Here is a 24775-nt window from a genome sequence, read left to right as displayed (position 1 = left end):
TCCTTGGAATCACAGCAGGATTAATCAAACAAAATTTAAAGAAAGATAGATGAAAAAGAGATAGAGGGTATTTTAGTCATTAATTATTTGGAGTCGCAAAATTAAAAATTAACTAAATTTAGAGTGACATTAGATTGATTTCTAATTTCGGAATAATATTTTTCAAATTTTAAGATTTTGTAGTGACAAATAACCAATTTTCCCTTTTTTTATTATTATTTGGGAAACATATTTAGTGTTTTTGAATAGCGTACTTACTGCATCAGATCTCGCTTTGCATCTTGCGTTAATTCAGTTTTAGCTCTGTTTTATATATATGATGAGTAAGTTGTGCTTGAGAATTGAATTAGCTTTTTTACTATTGTGCAATTTAAAACTGGTGTACGGATTTTCTAAATTGTAGCTTCATACCTTTCTTAGTTACTAAAATTTCGACTCTACATTTGTGACTTCTTGATGTTGTTATACTATTAAAAGATGACTCCTTGTTAGAACTCAGGTGCTATGGTATGTATGGTTAAAAAGAAACAAGGTTTGTTTCAATAAAATCAAATCTGTCTCTGCAAAATTCTTAGGAATCAAAATCCTATCTATTTTACATTTTGATGTCAAGCCCGTAATAATAATTTTTATAAAACTATCTCTCATACTACCCTCTGATGTCAAGGATCTCCCATACCAACTCTTGATAGAGGAGGAGAAGAATACAATAGCACTGCTCCTAGCAATGGTAGAAATGGAGGAAGACGTGATAGTGAATGTTGTTGCCACTCAGGCCCCTACTGGAACAGAAGACCACCCCGCTCCAATGTCTGGAGATGCACCAGCCAATGAGGATGATGATTTGGAGTGATCTCATATCTTAATTGACTTGTTTTAGATATTTTTTGTTAATATCTCTGCTAGCTTTATGCTTTTGTTGTTTAAGTGGATGTTATGTTACCTCATGTTTGGTTGTGGCCCAAAGCTAAAGAAGCTAAATATTATGAACTGATGTAAACTTATGGTGCTTGTTTTAGGTAGGGGTGTCAATGGGTACGGTACGAGTCGGGTTGAGACATTTTCATACCCATACCCATTAAAATTGACTTTATCCATACCCATTAAAAATTGATCTTATCCTACCCTACCCTTACCCATTAATATTATCGGGTAACGAAATGGTAGCAGATGAATAACGGATAATACTAGTATAATAATTAGTTTTATTATATTTTACAAATTAAACATCAAAAACTCATTCATTTCACATATACATAATTGCATTTCTAATAAAAAAAATAAAAAAAATGTTCAATCAATTCCAACTAAATTATTTTTTATAAAGAGTAAAAATTCAAAAACACGAATATACATTTAAGTGAGTTGAAAATTGAATTGAATATATATTTAGATTTTATAATTACCCTATAGGGTAACGGGTACGAAATAGTCATTACCCATACCCTTACCCATTTATTTAACGAAAAAAAATTCTTACCCATACCCATATCCAATAAACTAACGAAAAAAAATCTTACCCATACCCGCCTTATCGAATACGATACAGATCGGGTAAACGGCTAAAAAGGTACCATTGACACCCCTAGTTTTAGGTTTCCATTTTGAATACCTTTGCAAGAGTCTTTTCGGTTTCAATATAAAATAGTCACTATTTTTTTTTTAAATCATTAAAATTTCTATTTATTTATAAATGTCATACGTAATAATACATCGTTCAATATCATTCAATACGTATGTTGTCTAATTATTATAAATTTTTGTATACACAATCTTCATATCTTATTAATGTATACTATTTAAAATTCAACGGTTAGTCCAACCAGCAAACTGCTGATCTGAAGCTTTATCGGATTCAGTCCGGTCCGATTATAATAACATTGCTCTAAATACATGGTGTTGTTGACCTGGACCTTGGACACAGAAACAAAGCCCAGTAGTAACTCGTAAGAAAGGAGGCCCAGTGCATGAAGAGAGAACTAAAAACCACAGTAAAAATTAAAACCAACAACAGGAAGAGAAATTCCTCTGATTTACATTTAAAAAACTAAACCTTTCTTGAATTCCCTCAGGCATCAGAGAATCATACCATGCACCGTTTACTTCAACCTTCACCCAAATTCAAGAAAAAGGAAAACAATGGGAAAGAAAGAAAAATTTAGAGAGAGAAAATGCCGCGAGGCGAGTCAGGAGGAGAGGCATGTCCTTCTAGTAGTGCGCTTCTACTACAGTACGACCTAGACGTGCTAGAAGAGCTCTGTAGACCCCTCACATCACTGCTAAACGGTGTCCCCTCCCCTCTCTGTTCCTTTCCTGTGCTTCGTTTGTTCCCGCTACTGTATCCGTAATTACAATATTGCCCTTCCTCTATCTCTACCGCCCGTGCAAACTCCCCATGCAATGGGTCCCACCTCTCAGACAACATCCTAATAACCTGTTTCATGCATGGCCTTTCTCTACCTTCCTTCTGGGTGCACCACTGTATGATCTCTATCATTGCATCAAGTTCGCTCAAGTCGAATGTGTCTATGATTCTGGGGTCCCCGAGTTCAATTAGTGTGGAGTCATCAGAGAGCAGCTGAGAGGCCCAGTCAACTAGGTTTTTTCCATTATATACTGCCGGTTTTCCAGTTATGAGTTCAAGTAGTAGCACACCAAAGCTATACACATCACTGCTTGGTGTTAGTTGATGAGTTGCCACGTATTCTGGGTCAACATAACCTACAACAAGGTAAGTACAACTAATGAATATAATAAATCCAGGATATCTCTGCAATTTATGTCAAACAACAAAAAAATGTCACAACGAACATTGTATTAACACAATTATGTTTTAAGAAGACTAACCAGGAGTACCATGGATCTTCAGGTCATTTGAGAAACATGCGTGACCAAAATCAGAAACCTATGGATTAATAACAACATTGTCATTGAATAACAATATGGAAATATTTGAATATGATAATTGTTTACCACTATGTAGTACCTTCGCAAGAAAATTCAAAGCTAATAGGACATTGCTTGATTTGATGTCTCCATGGCAAAGAGAGGGATCACAATAAAAATGCAAATACTCCTGCATAGTAAAATTCATAAATTGATGTAATTATGTGGCAGAATAATACTTGAAAAAGATAAAACAAGTTGTCTACTTTACAAGAAACTGACCAGAGCATTTGCAACATCAACAGCAATTTGGATTCTTGTCTGCCATGTCAATGGAGCCTTGTCAGATGCTGCCAAAGCACATAAAAATTGATTTACAAAAAGGAAAACACAGCAAGGATGATCTGCTTGGGAGACTGGGATTGAAAAGTTTGAGAAAGGAGGCATTACCATGGAGATGATCCTTTAGGCTTCCATTTTCCATGTACTCATATACTAAAAACCTGAAAATAATCAATATTAAATTATAAATGAAGAAAACGGTTCTCGGGAGCACTAAACAAAAACCATCATAAAATATTTTTTTTGACTCAATAAGTCAATATACATTTTCTGGACCAATATACTGATTTTTTCTAATTACCTACTTGTCAAGCTATTTTTACTTTCTTATGTAATATACCTTAGTTTGACCAAGAGTAATGTACTTCGTTATAGCTTTAAGACTTTTACAAGGTCCTTTTTGGTAAGGCATTAACGCCCACATAAATTACAAAATAAGAAAAAGAGGGAACTTTATTTCAATGTATTGTACCCTAATTTCGGTATTGCTTTCAATATAGTTAGGATTTTAAAGAATATATATGTTTGTACAGTGAGGTATTATAAATACTTTTTCTTTATCCATACTTCAAAAAAGAAGAAGGATGTAAACAGCATAAGCAGTGAGTAGTGTGGTTCCAGTCATCAATAGAGCATGCAAAATTGTTAGGACTTAGGAAAGAGAAAGTGCAAATGTAGATAATATATGCATTTATTTTCCCCTCTACCTCTCATCTTTCACGAAGCAAAAGCCTTTCAGTGAAACCAAGTGACGGTGATGTAGTCTGGCTAGAAGCTCCATCTCTCTACAAAATTCCTCTTCCCCGTATTTTGTTATGTTATTTCTTATACATTTAATTGCCACCTTTGAGCCGTCGTCAAGTTGGCCTTTGTAAACTGCCCCATTTGACCCTCTTCCCAAGATGACACTGAAGTTTGTCGTAGCTCTTCTCATTTCCTTGTAACTAAAATTCTGATATATCATACTGTTCGCTGAAAAATAATTCATTTTATTTAATTGAGGTTTATGGTATCAAGGTTGTGACATTATGGCATTCATTAGCAGTATAATAGTCTTGACTCAACTTCTCATCCCTACTTCCATGAAGGGATAAGCTAGCATATGCATGACACACTAATCTCATTGCAGAAATTTGTTCAAAGATAATGGAATTATACAAAATAAAAGGTCTTGAAGATATAAATAAACTTGAAGCTAAATTAATAGTGCAATTTTGCAATCATAAAAAGGAAACACAAATGCACGGTTTTGCAAAAGCACTGAATATTTTGTGATATCTGCAGACAACACCTGACATTCCTAAATTTGCAAGTCACTCAAATCTCTTTTAAACGTGTGCAAATAACACCCAATATTTACATCACAATCTAATAAGTATTGGCAATTTTGACCCCAACAAGTCGTTCTTTCCTCTAAATCCAATTAAAACTAAAGTAAGGGAAAGAGGATTGATTGGTTGACTCCTGAGTTCAGATGTCCTGAAAGAGTCAAGTCAAGTGTTAAGTTTGGCAGCTTTACTTCTGAAAATCTATTTATTTAAACAAGAAGTTATTATTTCCAAATAACCCCCAAAAAATTGGTTGTTATTGCAAACAAAAGAGATGTTGGATGTTGTTTTCTACAAATCGAGTAAACTGCCGCCTGTAACTTGCAAAATAAAATAAAAAATAATATAATATAATAAAATAAAATCACCTTCTTGACTCTTTTGCACATGAATAGGAGGGGAAGCACGGTAAGTGTTTTCTGCACCCTCCATGCTTTTCAATTCTCTTCTTTTTCGACTTATGAGAAGAACTAGAATCAGAATCAACAGAAAGGCCAGACCAGTAACCATGATTCCAATTACTAATGGGAGTATAATTTTGTGGCCTCGATGGTGTTGTTCGATAACAGGAGTTGCAATCAGGTGCTGTGCAGGTGCATCTGCAGTCCATGTGGCCGGCGCAGTTGCATGTGCAGGAACTGAGATGGATGGAACTGAAGAATTGACTGGAATATAAGAGATTAATACTTTAAATTTTAATGATTCTTTAGTAATAGTTATAATAAGAACAAATATAGTTTCTGACGGTGACGTAGATGCATCAAGAATTGACACACAACTTGGTCTGACTATATCAAGGTGATCTAAAACACTTGAGCAAAAATTGAAACACAACTGGATACATCGTGATTTTATTCAAAATTGAGTTGATTTATCTACGCTTTGGTAAATAAATTAGCACGGCCTTCAAGTGCATGTTTAGCAGGTTCCAGATTCCAGTAGTGCAATATACTGTACCTATATTAAACTGGTAAGGTTTAGTAATATTATATTTTTGGAGAAATCTGAAGCAAATATAGACTCAATATGTTATACATTCAAAATTTTAGCCTGATTTCTAGATAAAATCGTCATACCTTGGATAAGGCTTAACCCTTGCACACTAAAAAAACATGCGGCCATGTCAGAAGGAGTCAAATTGCTCTGCTGATTTGCAACAGCAACAAAAGCTGCATCACGGCACGTATTTAATGTAACATTATCCTGCCCTCCCATTAAATGTCTCAGGTAAGATAGGCCAGAATTCAAGCACCTCTTACAACCTGGATCCACCAAAATTGACCCATTACAATTTTTCTTGACATCACCAAAATTAGGCGACAGAAGCACATCTTGTACAGTACTCATGCCTTGGCATGAGTAAACTACTTGGATTTTGACACCAAGGCCACAAATGGTGGAGGCATCAGAAGGTATACCCTTTGAAATTAAGGTTTCATTGATGGTAGAGATGCATGTGTCAGAAAGAGCCGGTGGCACCCCAAGTGTATTGGTACCAGTTGAATTTGCATACATGGCCACTGAGACGGTCACCAGGGCATTGATATACCGGCAACATATTGAGAATTCAGTTCTGTCAGAGCATGCAGAGGCTATTTCTGTGTAGTTTGACCAGGTCAAATCTAGGGGGCAGTCTGCATAAAAAAAATGAGCATTTTGGCATGATTTTAGGCAAGCAAAAGGGTTCAATAAAAAAATTTCAGAACTACACCCATAGAACTTGATATAATTAATTTTACTTTGGTTGGAGAATACAATATTCCGGAGTAAAATAAATTATTTAGTACTAAGTACTACCCGGCAAAAGCAAATCTTTATCTTAATGCCAGGTTGTCAATGGTTCTTATGAGATTATAATACTCCCCAAGTTTGATTAATTATTTACAAAGTTTATTTTAAATAAACAATTCACGCACGGTGAAAGTAATGTATCAACTGGAGGCCTGAGCTCCCCCAATTTAATGCTACAAGAAAAAGGTACTGGAGTACCAAAACAGAAACAAATGCCTCATACAAAGTTGATATATGCATAGTAAAATATTTGACAGCCCAGTAAAAAGAAAATTAATTGTACATTGCCTTTAGCACATTTACATGCTGTAACCATCCTGAGATTATTCCCAGTCAAAAATTACTCGTGTTTCCAAAAAAAATTCAAAATAAACAACGAACATAAAATGAAGTCTATAATGATGCCTCTCCAGTTATCTCAGAGTTTAGAAGCAAATGCGAAGACTAGGAATTTATATACATTTTTTTTGTACTGTTTCTTCTACTTGCATTGATTGATGATAATCCAAAAGAGAGATCAAAGAGATGAAATAAGAAGCTTAGACAACACCAAAACCACAACCTAATTAAGATAAAGGTACTGTACGAAAGCGACATTGTTGGAGCATCCGTAAATAGTAATTACCAAAAATTACCGGTTACACTGGAACAAACAAAACAGAAACCATGCGCAATAAAAAAAAAAAAAAACAGAAGAAAAAAAAATCGAAGTTTCGATAAATATACAAAGCTGGATACGAGCGATTAGACGAAATAGTACCTTGCGCGAACACTGAAAGGATGAAAGCTTCTAGAACTGCCGCCGCGGCCGCTACTAAGAGTATCGAACGATGCATTTAGAGAGAGAAAGAGCTGGTTCTGATTTCTATTCGAATAAAAATGTTATGGTACATCGCAGAGAGAGAGAGAGAGAGACAGACAGACAGACTGGAGAGTAAGGAGGGAGCTCGATCAGGGAGGTGAGGGGAAGAGGTGAGATTACCGGAAGGTGGCTTTATGATGACTTGGCACGGAAGGAGAGGAATTGGGTTCTCTCTTGGGTTCACGGGTGGGTTTGCGCCGATTCTCTACACGTGGCCCGGCCCATGATTTATAATTTTTTTTTTACATAGGAACTCCATATTATTATTATTATTATTATTTTTAGAAACAGAGTATTCATATTATTATTTGTGTAGCAACATAAAATTCATATTATTGGATTCTAATCATACCTTTATCTTCTTTAAATAAAAAATATATATACATGTTCCTGTTATAATTTGTAAATTTATACGAAATATGGGAGTAAAGATATAGAAAGAGAAAATTTTGCTTCATACAACGCACGAGTGATATACAGTGTGCTGTTTTGAGTCTATTGTTCATGCAATGTACGAAGGAAAAAGCGCTCTGTCGATTTTTTTTTTTTCCGAAAACGGGCACGAGAATAAATAGCAGCAAAGGTTGTTGTTTTCTGTAGTGGCGAATCAGTTAGCCTCTATCGCGATCAGGTCCTAAAGCAACAAATTGCACCGCGACAAGGCGGGACAGGGACATTTCACTCGACCCAATAACTGGAATGTATTTAATTCCAGGTTCCCAATTCAATGAAAAAAGAGAAGAAACAGTCAAAATCTGATTAAAGAGTTGGTTTCAAAGCATGGTTAGAAAAGGAAACAAAGTGGGTCAGATATCAAACTGAGTCGTCACCATGGCCAACACACGCAATTTAAATTCAAGTGTTGCCAAGAGAGGACCGTTCCAGTTTTTTCTAATAAATTCAAGTGTCGCGCGCGAAATCACTTAATAGATTTTGAACATTCTTTCATACAGAAAATGTAATTTTACTATTTTAATCGAATGAACTTGATATGATTCCCAAAATATCAGAGTTATGTCGTGTGTTGTTTGGAATCATGTGTTATGCTGGATCTCAGAAAATTGAAAGACCGGCATGCCTATATGTAAAACTCTGAATTAATGCATCTGACCTCAGGAACACTTCGCACTTGTATTCTAAAAATAAAGCCATGAGAGGAGTTCATATCTTAATAAATGTCCGGCTTGTTTAAAAAAATACGATGTGCGTCTAGCATATAATTGTTTATACATTGTGCATGTTTCAAAAAATAGCCGATTCAAACCGTTAAATATAGTCATATGAAAATGTACTCAGAAACAATATTTCTTAAAAAATTACTATTTTCTAAAATATGTAGAAAATCACTACATTCGCTCCTTCGAATGGTCCAAAATTTAAAATCAAATGATTTTCTATTTATCGAAAAAATAGTTAAAAAATCTAAAATTAAAATTTTGTGTTTATTGATTCGGATTGATTGTTTGAACCAAGAATGAATTCAGGATTTCCATCATAATGGAGCAAGACAATAGTGAATCAAGTTCAAAAACATTAGCTAATCAGATACTAGATGAAAAATAATATTCTAACTTATAATTTTCAATATTTCGACTTCTAATTTTCAATGCTCTAACTTCTAATCTTAATTATCAATATGAATTTAAGGAATTTATCTAAATTTTAATCGTAAATTTAACCCCAATTATAAATCATAGTTTTAGAGGGGTCAAATAAAATTTCAAAGAGAACAAAATTGATATGAACCTAAACCTTAAATTCAAAATCCAAAGAGAAGGCAGTGCCCTCTCTTATTAGGTCCACTCCTGATTTGAACTTTAAAAGTAGAAATATGAACTATAACACAAGTCAATCTGTAAAAAATATGAATCATAACACAAGTCAATCCATAATATGCATATTATCATAGCTTCAATCAAAATATGATTGTTTTTATTTCAAGGAAAAAAATATGTTTCTAATTTCCAAACTATTGTGTTTAGTTCAATTGAGCTCCTTAAAAATAATATTTTTCAAGCCCTTAAATATTTGTTTTTCACTTTTTCTTAACCCGACTATCTTCGTCTCTTCCATTGCATGCCTGTTCCTTCATTCGTCTTCTAATTTGTCAAATTAAAACTTTTGATCGTGTGAAATATCTGACAGGAAATAACGCTTATATTGAAGTTAACTGTACAAAACAATACTTCACCTCAAAAAAAAAAGGGACGTGATATGAGTATCCGCACTCTCATACCTCCATTATCCCTCCAATTTTATTTGTTCAATCTCATCCACATTTCTCATGATCTATAAGGAATTTTGCGAATCTAAAACCACGAACTTCTTCTACGCAATTTTATCTTTCAAATGAGATTCATGATGACGTACTTTCGGATTAATCGTCACACAAGTATTTATACCTCATTGTGCAAGTATTTATACCTCATCGTGCAAGTATTTATACCTATATTTGTAAGTATTTATCTCCAATCGTGGACCCTGCATCTTCGCATCACATTTCCCTAATCATCCTTGCGTCAACCTTTCTCTAACAAAAATAGTTGACCACATAGGTATAAATACTTCCATGCATAGGTATAAATACTTGTAATACTTGATATTAATACTTTTAAATGTCAGCAGTGTCATATGTGAAAAATACTAGGTATAAATACTTAAATGACGAGGTATAAATACTTGTGTGATGACGAGCTCAAAAGTATGTCATAGAACGTGAGAAATGTGGAAGATATTGAAAAAAAAAAAAAAAAAAAATTCACCTCTAAAAACGTGTATGATTCTTCTCCCATGTGGTTTGAGTGGTCCCTCTATATAGTTATATCAAGTTAAACATGCAAGTATTAATATCTTAATTTGCAAGTATTAATTTATTATCTTCCAAGTATTTATACCCATGAATTTAATTAAACTTGGAAGATCACAGTGTTGTGAATAAATTTAATTAAACTAGTTAGTTAAGTTAGTTTATGGGAAGTTAAAATCTGTTTAAGAAATGGGGGTACAATGCGGGTACTGGGGTGTGGGGATTGAAATAATTATTCAAAAAAAAATATACAAAACAATTGACAACTGTCAGAACAATACTATTTTCGTTTCATAATTAGCGTCTAAGAAAAGGAAAATTAGCTTTGAATAGTATCTAAGGTCAAACTGAATCAATACTTTAAAATATAACTTTAAACCCCCCATTAATGGGTTTGAAAAAACTACATACAAAAAAAATATTGACATGCAAACTCTATTAAATATTGGCATGCAAATAATAAATATAATTTTGACATGCCAAAAGCAAAATTACTCTATAATTAATTATTAATAATTAGTTAATTGTACTATACTAATTTACTCTACATACAAAATAAATAATTTTATAATTACTAAAATTACACTAAAAAAAACCTAAATTACACTTAAAAAAACTAAATCATTCTACAATTTATTTATAGTACATGCAAAAGACTAAATTACTCTACATGTAAACTAAATCATTCTACAATTACTAAAATTACACTAAAAAAAAATTTATTCTACAATTTATTTATACTACATAAAAGCTAAATTACTGTACATGCAAACTAAATAATTCTATAATTACTAAAATTACACTACATAGAATCATTTTACACTAAAAAAACTAAATTACTCTACATTACTTATCTATACTACAAAAAAATTATACAATTCGGATTGTTTATTCAAATAAATAATTAACCACATATCTAAAGAAAGTTGTAAATCTGAAGTTTTTCTTGTTCTTCACCTAAAAATATACTGATCTATGTGATTAGAATAAAAAATAATTGAGCTTTCATAGTTGAAAAAAAAAATAGAGAGAGTTGGTTCGGGTGGAAAGAAAAGAGGAAGAAAGGAGAAAGAAGACAAGAGAGATTGTTATTTTGGGTTAAAAAAAATTAGTAGGGCCAAATTGTCATTTTGGGATGGAAAAAATTAATAAGGGGCTAAATTGCATTCAAGTCGAGAGAATTTTTTGAATTTTCTTTAGTTGCTAGGTTGAAAAATCTGTGAAATCATCTCGTACTGAATTGTCATTTTGGTTTAGAAAAAAAAAAGTTCAGACCAAAATAATAATTCAGTTCTTATAATTTATATAAAAAATAATAATAATAACCATATTAGTTTCATAACTTTTTTTTGTTTTGCAATTATGGTTTATAAAAAAATTCGACACTTGACCCACCGACCACTGTCCCACTTGCAGATAAAAATAAAATTAAAAAACTTTTGCCCTCTCTCTCTTTTGAATTATACCAGCACAGCCGTAGGTAGTAGTTTGCTAAAACCCGGAGGGTATGAACCCGGTCCGGTTCGGACAATGTTCGTGGTAGTTTCAGGATTTGCACGGGTACACGGGTACAGATTTGAAACGGACCAGTCACGAAATTTAGAAATCAAACCCGTGCATATCCGAACTGAGCTATACCCGTGCCCATCCGGACCGGTCCGCGTACCAGTGAGACCGTGCTTGTGAACTTGTGCCCGTAAACCCGTGTCCGGATACCCATGACCCTTTCTTTTCTTAAATTTTTTTTTTTTAAATTCAAATTTCATATCCCAATTCCCTCAAACAAACTACCCGGACTCCGGTATAATATTTGGCTCTGTTCAACTGTGATCTCAGAGAAAATTACAGAAGTGACACTAACTGGTACATCAAGATGTGCTCCTATTGTCTCACAGGTTCTAAATTATAGAATGATGTGTATCTGATGAACTTTCTAGAGAATCACAAGCTAACTTTGTTTTTTTGTCTCTTTAAATGTTGCTTCCAATATTTTTTGTCATAGACGAGGACAACAGAATGTTTTGTAATTACTTGTTAGAAATTGGGGTTTGTTATTTGTTAATATTAAAAAAATTGAATGGTTGGTTATATTTCTTGACAAATAGCACAATAAATGTGGAAAACAATTGATTTCTCGGACAATTTTAAGAAGAAAATTGTTTTCGGTGAAAAATAAAAATGTAATTAAATTTAAAATTTCCTAGAAAATTAATGTTAAGAAAAAAATTGTGTTTGGTGAAAAATTATATGAAAGTAATTAATTTAAAATTTCCTAGAAAATAAATGTTAAGAAAAAATTGTGTTTGGTGAAATTTTTTAAGAAAGTAATTAATTTAAAATTCTCAGAAAATTAATCTTAAGAAAAAATTGTGTTTGGTGAAACATTATAAGAAAGTAATTAATTTAAAATTTCCTAGAAAGTTATGTGAGATGAACATTCAAGGTAATATTACTTGAAATGCCTCAGAAATGATGGTTTACCTATTAAATTAGTTGATATTATGATAGTGATAGCACCAAATTTGATCAAATTTTGTGATCCAACAGCACATTGAACCTAAATATTGTTGTTATATATTTGGAATTAAATAGGAATTTTAGAATTTTTTAATAGCTAAAAACCAAAATAAGAGTATGGTCTTTGCTCTATTTAATATAAATAAAAGACAAGTGTATCTAGTTGCTATGTGAAGCCTTGAAGTATGAAATAGTATCAAAGACATGTGAGTAGCTGTGATTATTAAAAAAATAATAATAATTGTAGGGATGTGTATTCATGAAAGACCTGTTCAGCCTCTAATTGAGAATGAGCATGAGCATAGAAATTGAACTAAAAAGTACTATTTCTGTGGGGAAAAAAAATTCAGTCGAACTGATTTTTTTTTCCCACGTGAACAGTAACACGGCCAAACAAGGCCGAAAGAATAGAGATTTGCATGTCATGATTTAGAAGATCAATAATTATTAGATGGTAATGAACCATACAAAAATTAGTGGTGTATTATTATTCACTTCTACAATTAAATTATTGTTAATGATAAGGAAGATTTATTGTCGAAAAAATCGTAAAAAAAAAAATTGTAGTATTATCAATAGAAGTTTATTGTTAAAGACTCATGATCAATGTTTGCATTTTAAAATAGCATGATTTAATTTAAATTATTCAACATATTTCAAGTCATTGTATACCAATTTATTAAATTTAATTATGGCTAGAAAAATGCAATTTGATTTATAAATAATGAAAATCATATATTTTTCTAAATATGTTACAATTCATGATTGAATTGTGAATTATCTGTCCCAAAAAATTAACATGCACCCTATTATCCAAAGTTAGCATTGATTTAAGCAACATTGTTTGAAAATAATTAGTAATTTTGATTTATAATTTATTATAACAAAAATTATTGAGTTCAAATATGAAATCATGTCAAATGAATTTTAGTTTAAATGAATTTTGATTTATAATTTATTTGTTTACAAAGAAAAAAATAGAAAAAAAAACTGAAAAAATATACTGTTTCGACCTCTGTTCTAGGCTGGAACAGAGGCCGAAACAGAAGAAAAAAAACCTGCCCACTCGTGAACTCGGACCGGCCTACCCGTGAACCCGAAAAATTTGGTTTTAAACCGAACCGGAAAATTTCGATTCAAATGGATCATTTTTTAAGTTTGAATGGATCAGTTCAGTTTAAATTTCTCAAAATCGACTGAAACCGAACCGACCGGTTTATTATAATTAAACTTTAAAATATTGAGCGGCTCACCAACCACATTGCAGTTGCTACGTTAACTTTTGCCCTCTCTCTGTCTTTTAACCTTTTTACCTTTCGCTGGGTCCCGTATAGAAAATCCAACTGCTACATGGGCCGAGAGGCCCATTCTTCGGCTTCAACTTCAACGGATTAGATAAAAGCCGTAGCCGATGATAAGTGGTCGCTGGTCAAATTTTAAGACCAAAATATGAGTGAGTCTATGGTACTATGCATATCACGGGTTGGCACCGTGTTACGGTTCTATATTTGAGTTTTCAAATTTTAACGGTCGATCCGAACCGTTTATCTTGTTCTCCATATTAATATGTGTTTGGAGACCAAATTTTACATTTTTTGAAATTGTTTTACTATTTGTTTAGATATTTAGAAAATCACTTGATCTGAAAATTCTGAACCATCCAAAAATAGTGATTTTCAATAAATCTAAAAAAAATAGTAAAAAAATTTCAAAAAATGTAAAATTTGGTCTCCAAACACATATTAATACGGAGAACAAGATGAACGGTTCGGATCGACCGTTAGGATTTGAAAACTCAAATATAGAGCCGTAGCACGGTGCCAAATCGTAATATGCATAGTACCATAGACTCACTACCAAAATATTTCATTCTCACTCTTCCCATTTCATTTCATTATTCCCCCGCCACCCCGTCTCTTTCTCCAGCTAATCTAACTCCACATCTAATTGGAATAGCCGGAAGGAAGAGAACAAATCATACAAAAAACAAAGCATGCGGTGCTCTTCCATATCTTACCCGCTCATATCCTTGCCCCTACTCTGCCTTGTCTGCTCGCCTATCCTCTCTCTCGCTGCTTCGGTAATTCTCCTCCTCTGGCTCTACTCAACCTATTCTCTGAAGAGCTGAGCTTATAAATGTAATAATTCCACAGCTAGGATCTACATGTGCAATCGATCGAAACTGTGGCTCGGGCCTCCACTGTGAGACATGCCTTGCAAACCGCAATGTACGGCCGAGATGCACTCGAGTCCAACCCACAGATCCCAAATCCAAGGTCAGTGATTCGAAGTGCGTAATCTCGACATCCATCTCTTCTTCACAGTCTTCTCATCTCTTTTTTAATAAAGGACCTTGTAAGTATCCTTATTTGTGTAATAATTGGAGTGCGGTTTTAATTGCTGGATTTATGGTTTTGCAGGGGACTGGATTGCCATTTAACAGGTACGCGTGGCTGACAACGCATAATTCGTTCGCACGGCTGGGCCAGATCAGGTCACCGTCCGGTACTCCCAATGTCGCCCCCCGCAACCAGCAGGACACCGTAACCCAGCAGCTCAATGTCAGTCCGTACACCTCTCTGTCTCTCTCTCTCATATTTTTCTTTTGTTTTTGAAATTTCTTTGTCTGTCTGTTTCTGGAACTAGGGCCCGCTTCGTTAATACAATAATGAATGCGTTTGTAGAAATGGGGCCCACTTGCAGTGGGTGAGGGGCCTTTTTTGTTTTGTAATCTTTTCTTCCTTCGCCAATATTATCTTCCTCTTCGGCTCTTCCTAGTCTCCTCGACGAGCAGGGAGGAGCCTACCTTGTGGGATACAGTGTCTATCATGTGGGTCCCAGCTTGTGTGATTTTTTTTTTGTGAAGCCGTGAAGCTAAGCGGTCATAATTCCTCCTATCCCATTACCACATGATATAATGTGACCCCACCTTATAATTTCATCAGTTTATCATATTTTATGCTGCATATTCATTCCTAGTTATGGTTTCGTGGTCGGGTGGCGGGTGGCCTATCGAGAGAGAGCGTGCACGGACCCACCAATAGAAAAAAATAAAATCAACCACGCCACAGCGTCAATTTATATTGACAGTAGCCACCAATTAATTTTATATAATAAACATTCATGTGCCAAATTGAATGTTGGCAATCATCGTGTGGCGTCATTATTGTAAATGGGTGTTTTCAAAAAAATAAATATAGAGTTGTTAGGTATCTAAAATAGAAATATTATTATCATTTATTAAAAAAAAAATGAGATGAAAAAGTAATTCATAATGGCGGTTTGTAGTTGGTACTTGGTACTGCTGTCTCTGGTCTCAGCTTTGATTTCTGTAAAAAATAACAATAAATTTCTAGTATTGGTCTTGCCTCGTGGAACTTGTATTGCCTATTGGTCTTTCCTTGTAGAAGAATAAAAAAACAAAATAGAAAGCCACCGCTTCTAAGTGCACGTGATAGTTTGCGTTTGTTCCCACTTCCCACTGAGGGCAAGTTCCAGTTCTGCGGACAGGTGGAACAGTTGTGGGAAGCAATAATGAAAAACAAAAAAGAAAACACAAAGTAGTCGGATGTATTGAATAATTTGAATTGCGAATGCGGCTATAATTGTGGAGTCCGTGTCCCCCCGGTACCGGTGCGATTGAAAAAAATGGATGGTCCAGATCAATTCCATCCATATCAAGCTTTCAAACTTAATCCGGTGCCTGTTGAGGTTGTAGGGATCTGCTTTGAGATTCGTGTCAAGTAAAATGAACGGTTCAGATTCACCACTTGCACCTCACGTGCCCCAGTACCTGGGGCGATACTAGAGTGGGAAAAATGGCACGGCGGAGCCGGCTCCGTCATAAAACGGCACGGTTACAACACGGGACGGCATGGCACGTGCGACTGTTCCATGATTAGCTTTTGAAAATTTGACACGTCACGGCACGTAATCACGCGAGTCACATGTAATAAGGACCGTTAGGTCTTAATTAAATAATGAATCTTGAATAAACTAACCTAAATTATAAAAAAAAAATGATTAAACATGAGAAACATCAGTTACGTTTGGAAATGTTTCATCATCAACTCATCGTATATTAATTTTTTGCGTGCAAAATGCAAATTGAACAATAGGAATAAATAATCTATACTTGGGTATTGAACGTTAAACAATGACTTGTTCCCCATATAAGTCTAAAAAGGCTGATTAGTTTTCATGAATCTCACATTTCCTTTTTCTATTACCAAAATTGGTAATTTGAGATAGTATGAAAAGTTTGAATTGTGATGTATTTCTTCCATGGCTGAAAAATCTTTTACAGTCTTCTAGAACAAGGTGGTCATTTGCCAAAGACAGTTAAAGCAATTTTTTTATATAGAATATTAAGAGATTAAGGGCCTGTTTGGCCGACAAATGGGAATGGGCACAGGCACGGGAATTGAACTGAAAAATACTGTTTTCGTGGGAAAAAAAAAATTCAGTTGAACTGAATTTTTTTTTTCCCACGTGAATAGTGACTTGGCCGAACAGGCCCTAATTATTTTTAACCTGATTTTGCTGTGTCAAGGGGCATAGCCCTTAAAAACCCAAAACCTTAGTTAGTTCATGAAAAGAAAGAATTATTAATGATATAGAGTTCATTTAACCCATGGAAAATTTTATTGTGAAAGATACCAAGGTAACAACCTGCACCAATTTGTTCTTGTTTCAAAGATTTTATATTTCCTCTTTATTTCTTAAAAGGATCTGTTTACTTTTGCACAGAAAGTGTTGTCACACATGGCTCTTGTGTTGTGTTTTTCTCAATAAACAAAACCCTAGAAATTTTTATTATTTTTATTTTTTCGTGACACGACTCACAAGACGCAGTAGTGGCGGTTGGTGTTACTGCCTGTTCCAGCTTGCGTCCTTCCAAAAATAGCAACGAAAAAGTTCAACCTTTGCAATAACTTGTATTGTTTGTCTTGCCTTGCAAAGGAAAGAAAAAATATATTAATTCAATGTATGGCTTTAAAGTCTTAGATGCTGCTACCAACTCTGAAGGCCTGAGCAAACATGTAAAATCTGCAAAGCTGGGCGTACCCTGGGATGTACAGAAAAATAGAAATTAATTCAACTTAACATACAAATAATATAATAATATACTGATTGGGAATGCAGTATCAAGGTAATAATAATACAGATATATTAAATTTAACATGCAAGTAGTAATGTAGTATACACTGATTAGGTTCTTGAATGGCCGACAGTACATAATGAGAAGAAGCTCATGATATTTTTCAAGTTTATTTATGATCTGTACCCCGTCAAGATAATTCAATTATGAATTGTATATTGAATTTTTGCTGGATTGAAGTAAAACTATAGTAAGTTTGATTCCGAATTACCAATAACTTTTTATCAGTTTCCTTGTCAGAGCTAATATGTTTTTGGGAGCTCCATTTTGGGTTCAGTTCTGCGTACTTGCAGGATTTTTTTTTTTAAATTACACCAGAAATAGTGTTTTACTGTAGCCCACTGTTTGAAAACTTAAGGCAAGGTTTCTCTAGCAAATTCATAAATTTTCAGTCAAACAACCTGCTTAGCCTGATTGGATGATAAATGTTTTTATGAAACTCACATTTTCTTTTCATTTAGTAAAATTGATAATAGTATGAGTATGAAAATTGCAATTGTAATACCCAAGATCTCTAATAGTGTTGCGGGGCTCTCCCGAAAACCACTTAAGTTATTCTCTGAGATAGAAATACGGTTACACCATTTCCAGCCTGATCATATTTTTTACGTCAAATGTGATTGCTGTTAAATCCCAAAACCTTGTTAAATTATTATAGAAAACGGATCATCAATGACTGGAGAGTTTATTTAGTCTGTAAAAAACTACTTGATGTGGTTGATGCCAAAGAAAAGAACCTCAAACAGTGTTTCTATGGGAGCCTATTCTCCTTATGTTTGAAAAAGATTGTTGCTTTTACACAAAGAAATTGTGACATGACACGGCTCTTGTGGTTGTGATTCTTTTTTAGTATGCCCAGAATATGTGATGTTTATTTCTTTTCGTGTAATGTAGTTTCCTGATCTTCTGTGGTACTTTCCTCTGTGGATGCCTGAGTTTGGCTAACTTCAAATTGTGACTTGATATTTCTGAATGAACTGTCCTTACTCCTTACAATAGGATGTCTTGGAATATATTTCAAGGTATTCAAGGCATTAAGAAAATTCAACAATTTATTTTCACAGGGTGATTGTTGGGGTGGGGGGGATGCGTGACATGCGTCTCAAAAAAATTATTGGGATGTGTGAATGTGAATATATATAAAATTTCATAATCAAAATATAAATCTTGCCAGCAACAGGGCCGTTTAATTTTATACATTGAACAGTTGCAAAGTTTTCTTTTGTTTGAGAAACTTGGTAGATGCTACCAAGGGTTATATTGCATAAATAACATTCTTACATGAGCCAAAAACAAAATTACATCAATACAAAAAACTGTAAATTGACAAAAACAGTCCCTACCAAGGGTTATATTGCATAAATAACATTCCTTTTCACCTGGATGCCTAACAGAACTTCAACCAAAGTTTAACCAGTTGCGAAGTTTTCAACTAAAAGAAATTCAGATGTGGGGAGTGGTGAAGAACCTTAAAAAACGAGAGAGAGAGAGAGAGAGAAGGTCAAGAAGGCATGTGTCTTTCTAGAGTTGTCCATTAAAACAAAGGAAAATGGATAACTATTTGATAGTTATTAGAAAATAAAACAGCAGACAGAGGTTGGATGTTTAATCACACTTCAGTATACTAAATTGCTGAGGAGCAACTACTAAAATTGTAGTTCTATATATCTTATGAGATATGTCATCAAATATATTTGATTTGTGTGTGCATGCAGAATGGAGTGAGGGGATTAATGCTTGACATGTATGATTTCCAAAATGACATCTGGCTTTGTCATTCTTATGGCGGCAACTGCTACAACTATACTGCATTTGTAAGTCGACTTCCTGAAATAATATTTGCCAACATTCTCTCGTTTAGTACTGAATTCTACTTTAAGTTATTTCTTATGAAATTGCTGCATTAAGTATATTAATTAACTAAATTAATGCCCAGGTGCCAGCAATAGAAGTGCTAAATGAAATTAATGTATTCCTTGAAGCCAACCCATCAGAAGTCATAACCATATTTATAGAAGATTATGTGACGTCTCCTATGGGTCTACCAAAGGTTTTCAATGCATCCGGCCTAATGAAATATTGGTTTCCAGTTTCACACATGCCCAAAAATGGAGGCAATTGGCCTCTTTTGAGTGATATGATAAAGTCAAATCTGAGACTACTGGTTTTCACATCAAAATCCTGGAAAGAAAATAAAGAAGGCATTGCTTATGAATGGAGATATGTTGTAGAAAATCAATGTGAGATTAACTTCTCATTCATAATTTCTATTTTTGTTTTGTTTATGCTAAACTCAGAAACAGTACTGTCAATTTCAGGTAATAGTCCATCTGAAACTTGGCCCGGTACATTGACATTTGATCTGACTGGTATTATGAATTAGTACTGCAACTAGCAATTGATGTTTAATTCCACTATATCAAGCCCAAATGACTGCACAGAGAACCTTCTCTCTCATTAAAGAATCAATGAAAACATAAAGCAGGAATCTACCTTGACCCGAGACAGCATGTAGCAGAATCTATATATGGTATTAAAATCAGTTATAATCATCCATGGTTAACACAGTAATTACATTTTTTAGAATTGGTCTTGTTTTATGCAGATGGAACTTTAGGCATGACTGCGGGTTCATGTCCAAACCGTGCTGAGTCAGCACCCATGAGCACAGTGTCGAGATCACTGGTTTTAGTCAACTATTTCCCCGATATTCCCGATTTTGCCACTGCTTGTAAAAAAAACTCAGCGCCTCTCCTAGACATGTTAAACACATGTCATAACTCATCTAACCGATGGGCTAATTACATAACTGTAGATTTCTACAAGGTATTCATCAATATTTTTGTGAACTCTAATTCCCAACTTTTGCAAAGGATAGGTCATGATATTTTATGTCAAATAATTAAATCTGGTATTTTTGTCAGTAATTTATTACACGTCAAACTCTTATTAATCATTACTCGTATTAACATATGGAGATAATTTAGTACGAATTTTGATGCAGAGAAGTGATGGGGGTGGAGCAGCTGAAGCAACTGATGTGTCCAATGCACGCCTAATTTGTGGATGTAATAACCTTTCTTCTTGCAAGGTATTTATTTAGCTACATTATCATTATAATTAGCCTTCAAATGGGAAGCTAAAGTTCTGATACACAAAAGCACCAGAGAACAAAATAAAAGTATTTTAAATTCATTTTAATTTTTCAAGAACCCTTTTATTCTCATGTGTAGGTTAATGGTTCATTTGGCAACTGTGACATGCCGGAAGCGGGACCCGCACCCCGCACCTCCAATACACCTCAATTAACAGGCACATCAAGTTCTTCCGGTTTTATGTTCAAATCATGGCTAAAATTAGTTCTTGTTAAAATTATGTTACTTAATGCATGTTTGCTGTGAACATGGAACTTCAGAAAGAAGCTTTAATGTATATACCCGGTAGTACTACAAAATTGTGACAGTAGTTTCTAGTCTATATTAGGGGTGTTCATCGGTTCAGTTAGGTTGAAATCGAACCGAACTTGGCAAACTAAATTTATAATTCGGTTTTAAAAATAAAACCGAACCGAACCGAATTAGTATTGCAACCGAACTGAACCGAACCGAAGTTTTATTTCGGTTTGTTCGGTTTGTCCGGCTCAAACCGAAATATATTAATTTTTTTTATTTAAAACAATTGATTTATAATAAACCGAAGTATATTAAGAAATAAACCGGAGTATTAAGAAATAAACTAAGCTATTTAGAAATAAACCAAATATTTAAAGCAATTGATTAAGAAATAAATCGGAGTATAAACCGGATTGTTCCGATCAGAGCCTCATATCCAAATTCTTTTTTTTTTTAAAAGAGGCATAAGCCCATTTCATATTAGTGAAATTGAATAATTACAAAAAAAAACTAGTTTCAGTGTATCAAACACCTTGACTAGGAGTCATAAAATCTCAAACCACAAAAATAGCAATAAGTTCATACATCAACCATAATAAAACTAGAGCTAAGTCCCAAAAGTAATCCATATTAGCTAGAACTAAGCCACTCCTAATGGGGCTAGGGTATACTATATAGTTAGAGCAAAATGTTAAGGCTTTCTTCATCATCATCAAAGGTCCACAGAGTCCTCATCTCCGTCAGTACGCTGGTGTATCACCATAGGTAAAGGCATGAACTGGTTAATAGGAATCGCATCCTCCACTACTGGCATCCACTCTCCAATAGAGTCCTTGGTCTTCTTTTTCAACACACCTATCCAATACAAACAAAGAGATTGTTACACTTAGGGGCACCTCTAATTGCTCAAAAACTGAAATTAAATTGCAATTGAAAGTAAAGAGATGAGTTTGGAGAAATTTGACACGCGGGGTGATAACGGAGTTCGGCAAAACAAAGGCCTACGTCTCCGGGGCTTCGCAACCTTGTGAGGTGCGCCTTCCTATTACCCAATACGAAAGGATTACAACTTGTGAACCGTTGAGCCCTTACACACCAAGCGGGAAGTCAAACGGCCAACTCAAAGAGATGAGAACAAGGTCTCGATTGTCTAGGAACACAAGAGAAACACTCAATAGATCACTCTAACCTAATCTATAACAAGATTAGTGAAGTAGGTTTGAGGTTGCTTGAGGGATTTTGAAGTTTTAAGCTCTCACAACAATGGAGTAGGCTAAGCTCTCAGAAAATCACTTTTGAATTAATTAGGGTCGGCTGAGATATTTTTAAAGTGATCCCTTCAGTCTATTTATAGTGGCAGCTCAAAAATGAGCTGTTTGACATAAAACGTTACCAACGTTTTATTCAAATGCGATTTAGGGTTTTAATTCTCTGATAGCTTAGTAAAACGTTACATAACGTTTTATAACCGTTACAACGTTTCAAAAACGTTATAACGATTTATAAACGTTACAACGTTTATAGTTTGTACTGAACAACAGTTCTTCAGTTGTTCTGTATCTGTTAAACGTTACAACGTTTGTGAACCGTTATAACGTTTGTAAAACGTCACAACGGTTGTATAACGTTATAACGTTATAACTTGATTCCTTTGAAGCTTCTGATCATTATAAAACGTTACCAACGTTTTGAAAACGTTCATAACGTTTTATCTCAATTTAATCAACCTCATACATACTTTACCAAGCTTTTGATTTTACAATTAGTATTCTTGATAAAAGTCTTCGTGATTTCTTCAGTCCAAGCATATTATACAGCAGTTCTTACTCTTCTTGGACCTACATATTCTCAAAATAGAAGAAATCGTAAAATTCAATAATTGTATGTTTTTGTAAATTAGTCAAATAGACGTAAAAGATTATTGTACGAACAACAATCTCCCTTTTGGCGATTTGCAAAAACATACAATGTGAGTAAGTGCATAAATCGAAAATTTTCAAAAATTAGTTAATCCAATTTTGATTTTGCATTTCAATCAATTTGTACCAATTTCTCCCCCTTTTGGAAATCGACGAAAGGGTGAAAAATTAGCACTAATTTAAAGTGCTCCCCCTCAAATTATGCACTCCCCCTTAATTTAGTAATATAGCAACAATAATTTAGAAAATAAAAATAAAGTTGAGGGCATAACTTTAACATGCAAGACAATTCAATTTCAATTCACCATATCAACTTATATATATCAATATGCATAAACCATGCATATAAGACATTTCGATTCATACAATCCAAACAATTTAATACAACTTGTCAAGGCTCCAATATATCCAATTGGACATATTCAACCAATTTTGCAATTTTGCAATATAGCCCCTAACAAGTTAGCAATTCATACATCACAATTAAAAACATCTACATCTCATACATATCCACACCAAATTTCAAATAACACCATTCAAGCAATTCAACTAAATTAACCAAATTAAACCAACATTTCATCAATTCAACAATTCAAATTAAACATGCAATCAACGAACAATTCATGCAATCCAAATTAAACATGCAATCAACAAACAATTCATGCACTTAATACACAATTAATGCAATTAACACACAATTAAACTATCAAGTTTTTAGTTTTGAAATTTGCGGTCTACTCGTCATTCATGGGGTCGTTTGGTGCGTCGGCCGCTTCTTCCTCTCCATCACCTCCAAGCTCCTCTTTCTCATCATCTAGGTCCTCTTCCTCAACTAGATTCTCACGTGCTCGTGCCGGGCTTCCCGAGGGACCATATTGCCTGATAAAGCGATTCGAGAGACTGGATTGTGCTTCATCAAGCGTATTGAGAGCTCGAGCATGTGCTCTCAGTTGTTTCCTTATCTTCATTTGTCCCTTGTCCAGATTATCGAACCTCTTTAGCGTTGCTTGATGATTTTGTTGAATCTCAAGGCGTTGAGCATGCATTTGTTGGCACAACCACAACATTTGTGCTTCTTGGCCCTGTGGAGGAACAAACGCACCCGCTTGTGGCATGTATTGTGGTTGTTGAGGTTGAGATTGAGCCGGGGCCACTTCTTCTTCCGGATCCCAATATTGATTGGGTAAGGCCTCCGGATGGTTTATCCATTGGTTGATGGCTCTTGCATCGGGTTCATAGCGCCTCAGACCGGATTCTGAATGACCATGGACCCACCCGATTCTTGTCAAGTGGTCAACCAAACTGGTCGGGAAGGATACTTCTGCATCTTCAGGTAATTGGATACTGTTGAGGCGGATGATTTTATGAATGAGATGGGCATAAGGCAGAGAGTGGTTCGTGGTTGAAAATGCACCATTAATGTGACGAAGAAAGAAGTAGGGTATGTTGATCCTTTTTTCATCCAATTAAATGAGGTAACGAAGAAAGTACATGGGTCCCCATTCAAGATTGGCTTTGATTGTGGCTTTGGGCATGAGGATGTTGTTGATGAAGAGAAAAAGCAACCGATGTAGAGACGGAAGGTGAGAAACATAGATTGAAGACTCGGATATGTAGTTTCGGTCAAACCATTTCTTATAATCATTTGAGGTTCCATCGGCATAAAGAGGCCAACTCCTCAAGGGGTAGGTTTCCTCCCCGTCATTCTCAACCCCAAGCCATTGAGCCACATTATTCAGAGAAAGCACGATTTCTTTCCCGCCAACCCAAG

The 24775-nt window shown here is 34.4% G+C and overlaps 2 protein-coding genes across 3 annotated transcripts; one reads left to right on the top strand and one right to left on the bottom strand.

Annotated features, from left to right (window-relative positions):
• Positions 1 to 1889: 1889 nt before the first annotated feature.
• On the bottom strand, positions 1890 to 7413 carry LOC144566504 (putative receptor-like protein kinase At1g49730). 2 transcript variants are annotated; one of them, XM_078316539.1, is made up of 9 exons: positions 7108 to 7413; positions 5633 to 6190; positions 4925 to 5209; positions 3936 to 4200; positions 3337 to 3389; positions 3169 to 3236; positions 2987 to 3076; positions 2848 to 2905; positions 1890 to 2721 (listed from the first exon to the last, which is right to left on the bottom strand). In XM_078316539.1, exons 1-9 carry the CDS (start codon positions 7181 to 7183, stop codon positions 2159 to 2161), a joined length of 2016 nt encoding a protein of 671 aa, XP_078172665.1. In that variant the 5' UTR covers positions 7184 to 7413; the 3' UTR covers positions 1890 to 2158. The 2 variants fall into 2 exon arrangements, with proteins under 2 accessions (XP_078172665.1, XP_078172664.1); XM_078316538.1 differs by having other exon boundaries at positions 4925 to 5221; positions 7108 to 7411.
• A 7015-nt stretch (positions 7414 to 14428) lies between these two features.
• On the top strand, positions 14429 to 21170 carry LOC144566730 (PI-PLC X domain-containing protein At5g67130-like). Its single transcript, XM_078316750.1, has 8 exons — positions 14429 to 14612; positions 14686 to 14808; positions 14953 to 15093; positions 19409 to 19507; positions 19630 to 19933; positions 20299 to 20519; positions 20698 to 20784; positions 20927 to 21170. Exons 1-8 carry the CDS (start codon positions 14526 to 14528, stop codon positions 21092 to 21094), a joined length of 1230 nt encoding a protein of 409 aa, XP_078172876.1. The 5' UTR covers positions 14429 to 14525; the 3' UTR covers positions 21095 to 21170.
• The last annotated feature ends 3605 nt before the right edge of the window (positions 21171 to 24775 follow it).

The sequence above is a fragment of the Carex rostrata genome, chromosome 15 (genome assembly GCF_964058835.1).
Source record: "Carex rostrata chromosome 15, lpCarRost1.2, whole genome shotgun sequence".
NCBI classification, from domain to species: domain Eukaryota; kingdom Viridiplantae; phylum Streptophyta; class Magnoliopsida; order Poales; family Cyperaceae; genus Carex; species Carex rostrata.
The sequence above is the reverse complement of the archived record's forward strand: the minus strand, read 5'-3'. Positions and strand labels throughout refer to the sequence as shown.

What these genes read in the sequence shown, in the direction of transcription:
- LOC144566504 (XM_078316538.1), bottom strand. Translation starts at nt 7,183, where the DNA reads ATGCATCGTTCGATACTCTTAGTAGCGGCCGCGGCGGCAGTTCTAGAA. An exon ending in TGTGCAAAAGAGTCAAGAAG is followed by an intron (nt 4,201 to 4,924) that starts GTGATTTTATTT and finishes ATTATTTTTCAG; the next exon opens with CGAACAGTATGATATATCAG. An exon ending in TTGATGTTGCAAATGCTCTG is followed by an intron (nt 3,077 to 3,168) that starts GTCAGTTTCTTG and finishes TTTACTATGCAG; the next exon opens with GAGTATTTGCATTTTTATTG.
- LOC144566730 (XM_078316750.1), top strand. Translation starts at nt 14,526, where the DNA reads ATGCGGTGCTCTTCCATATCTTACCCGCTCATATCCTTGCCCCTACTC. An exon ending in TCCTCTCTCTCGCTGCTTCG is followed by an intron (nt 14,613 to 14,685) that starts GTAATTCTCCTC and finishes ATAATTCCACAG; the next exon opens with CTAGGATCTACATGTGCAAT. An exon ending in GCTACAACTATACTGCATTT is followed by an intron (nt 19,508 to 19,629) that starts GTAAGTCGACTT and finishes ATTAATGCCCAG; the next exon opens with GTGCCAGCAATAGAAGTGCT.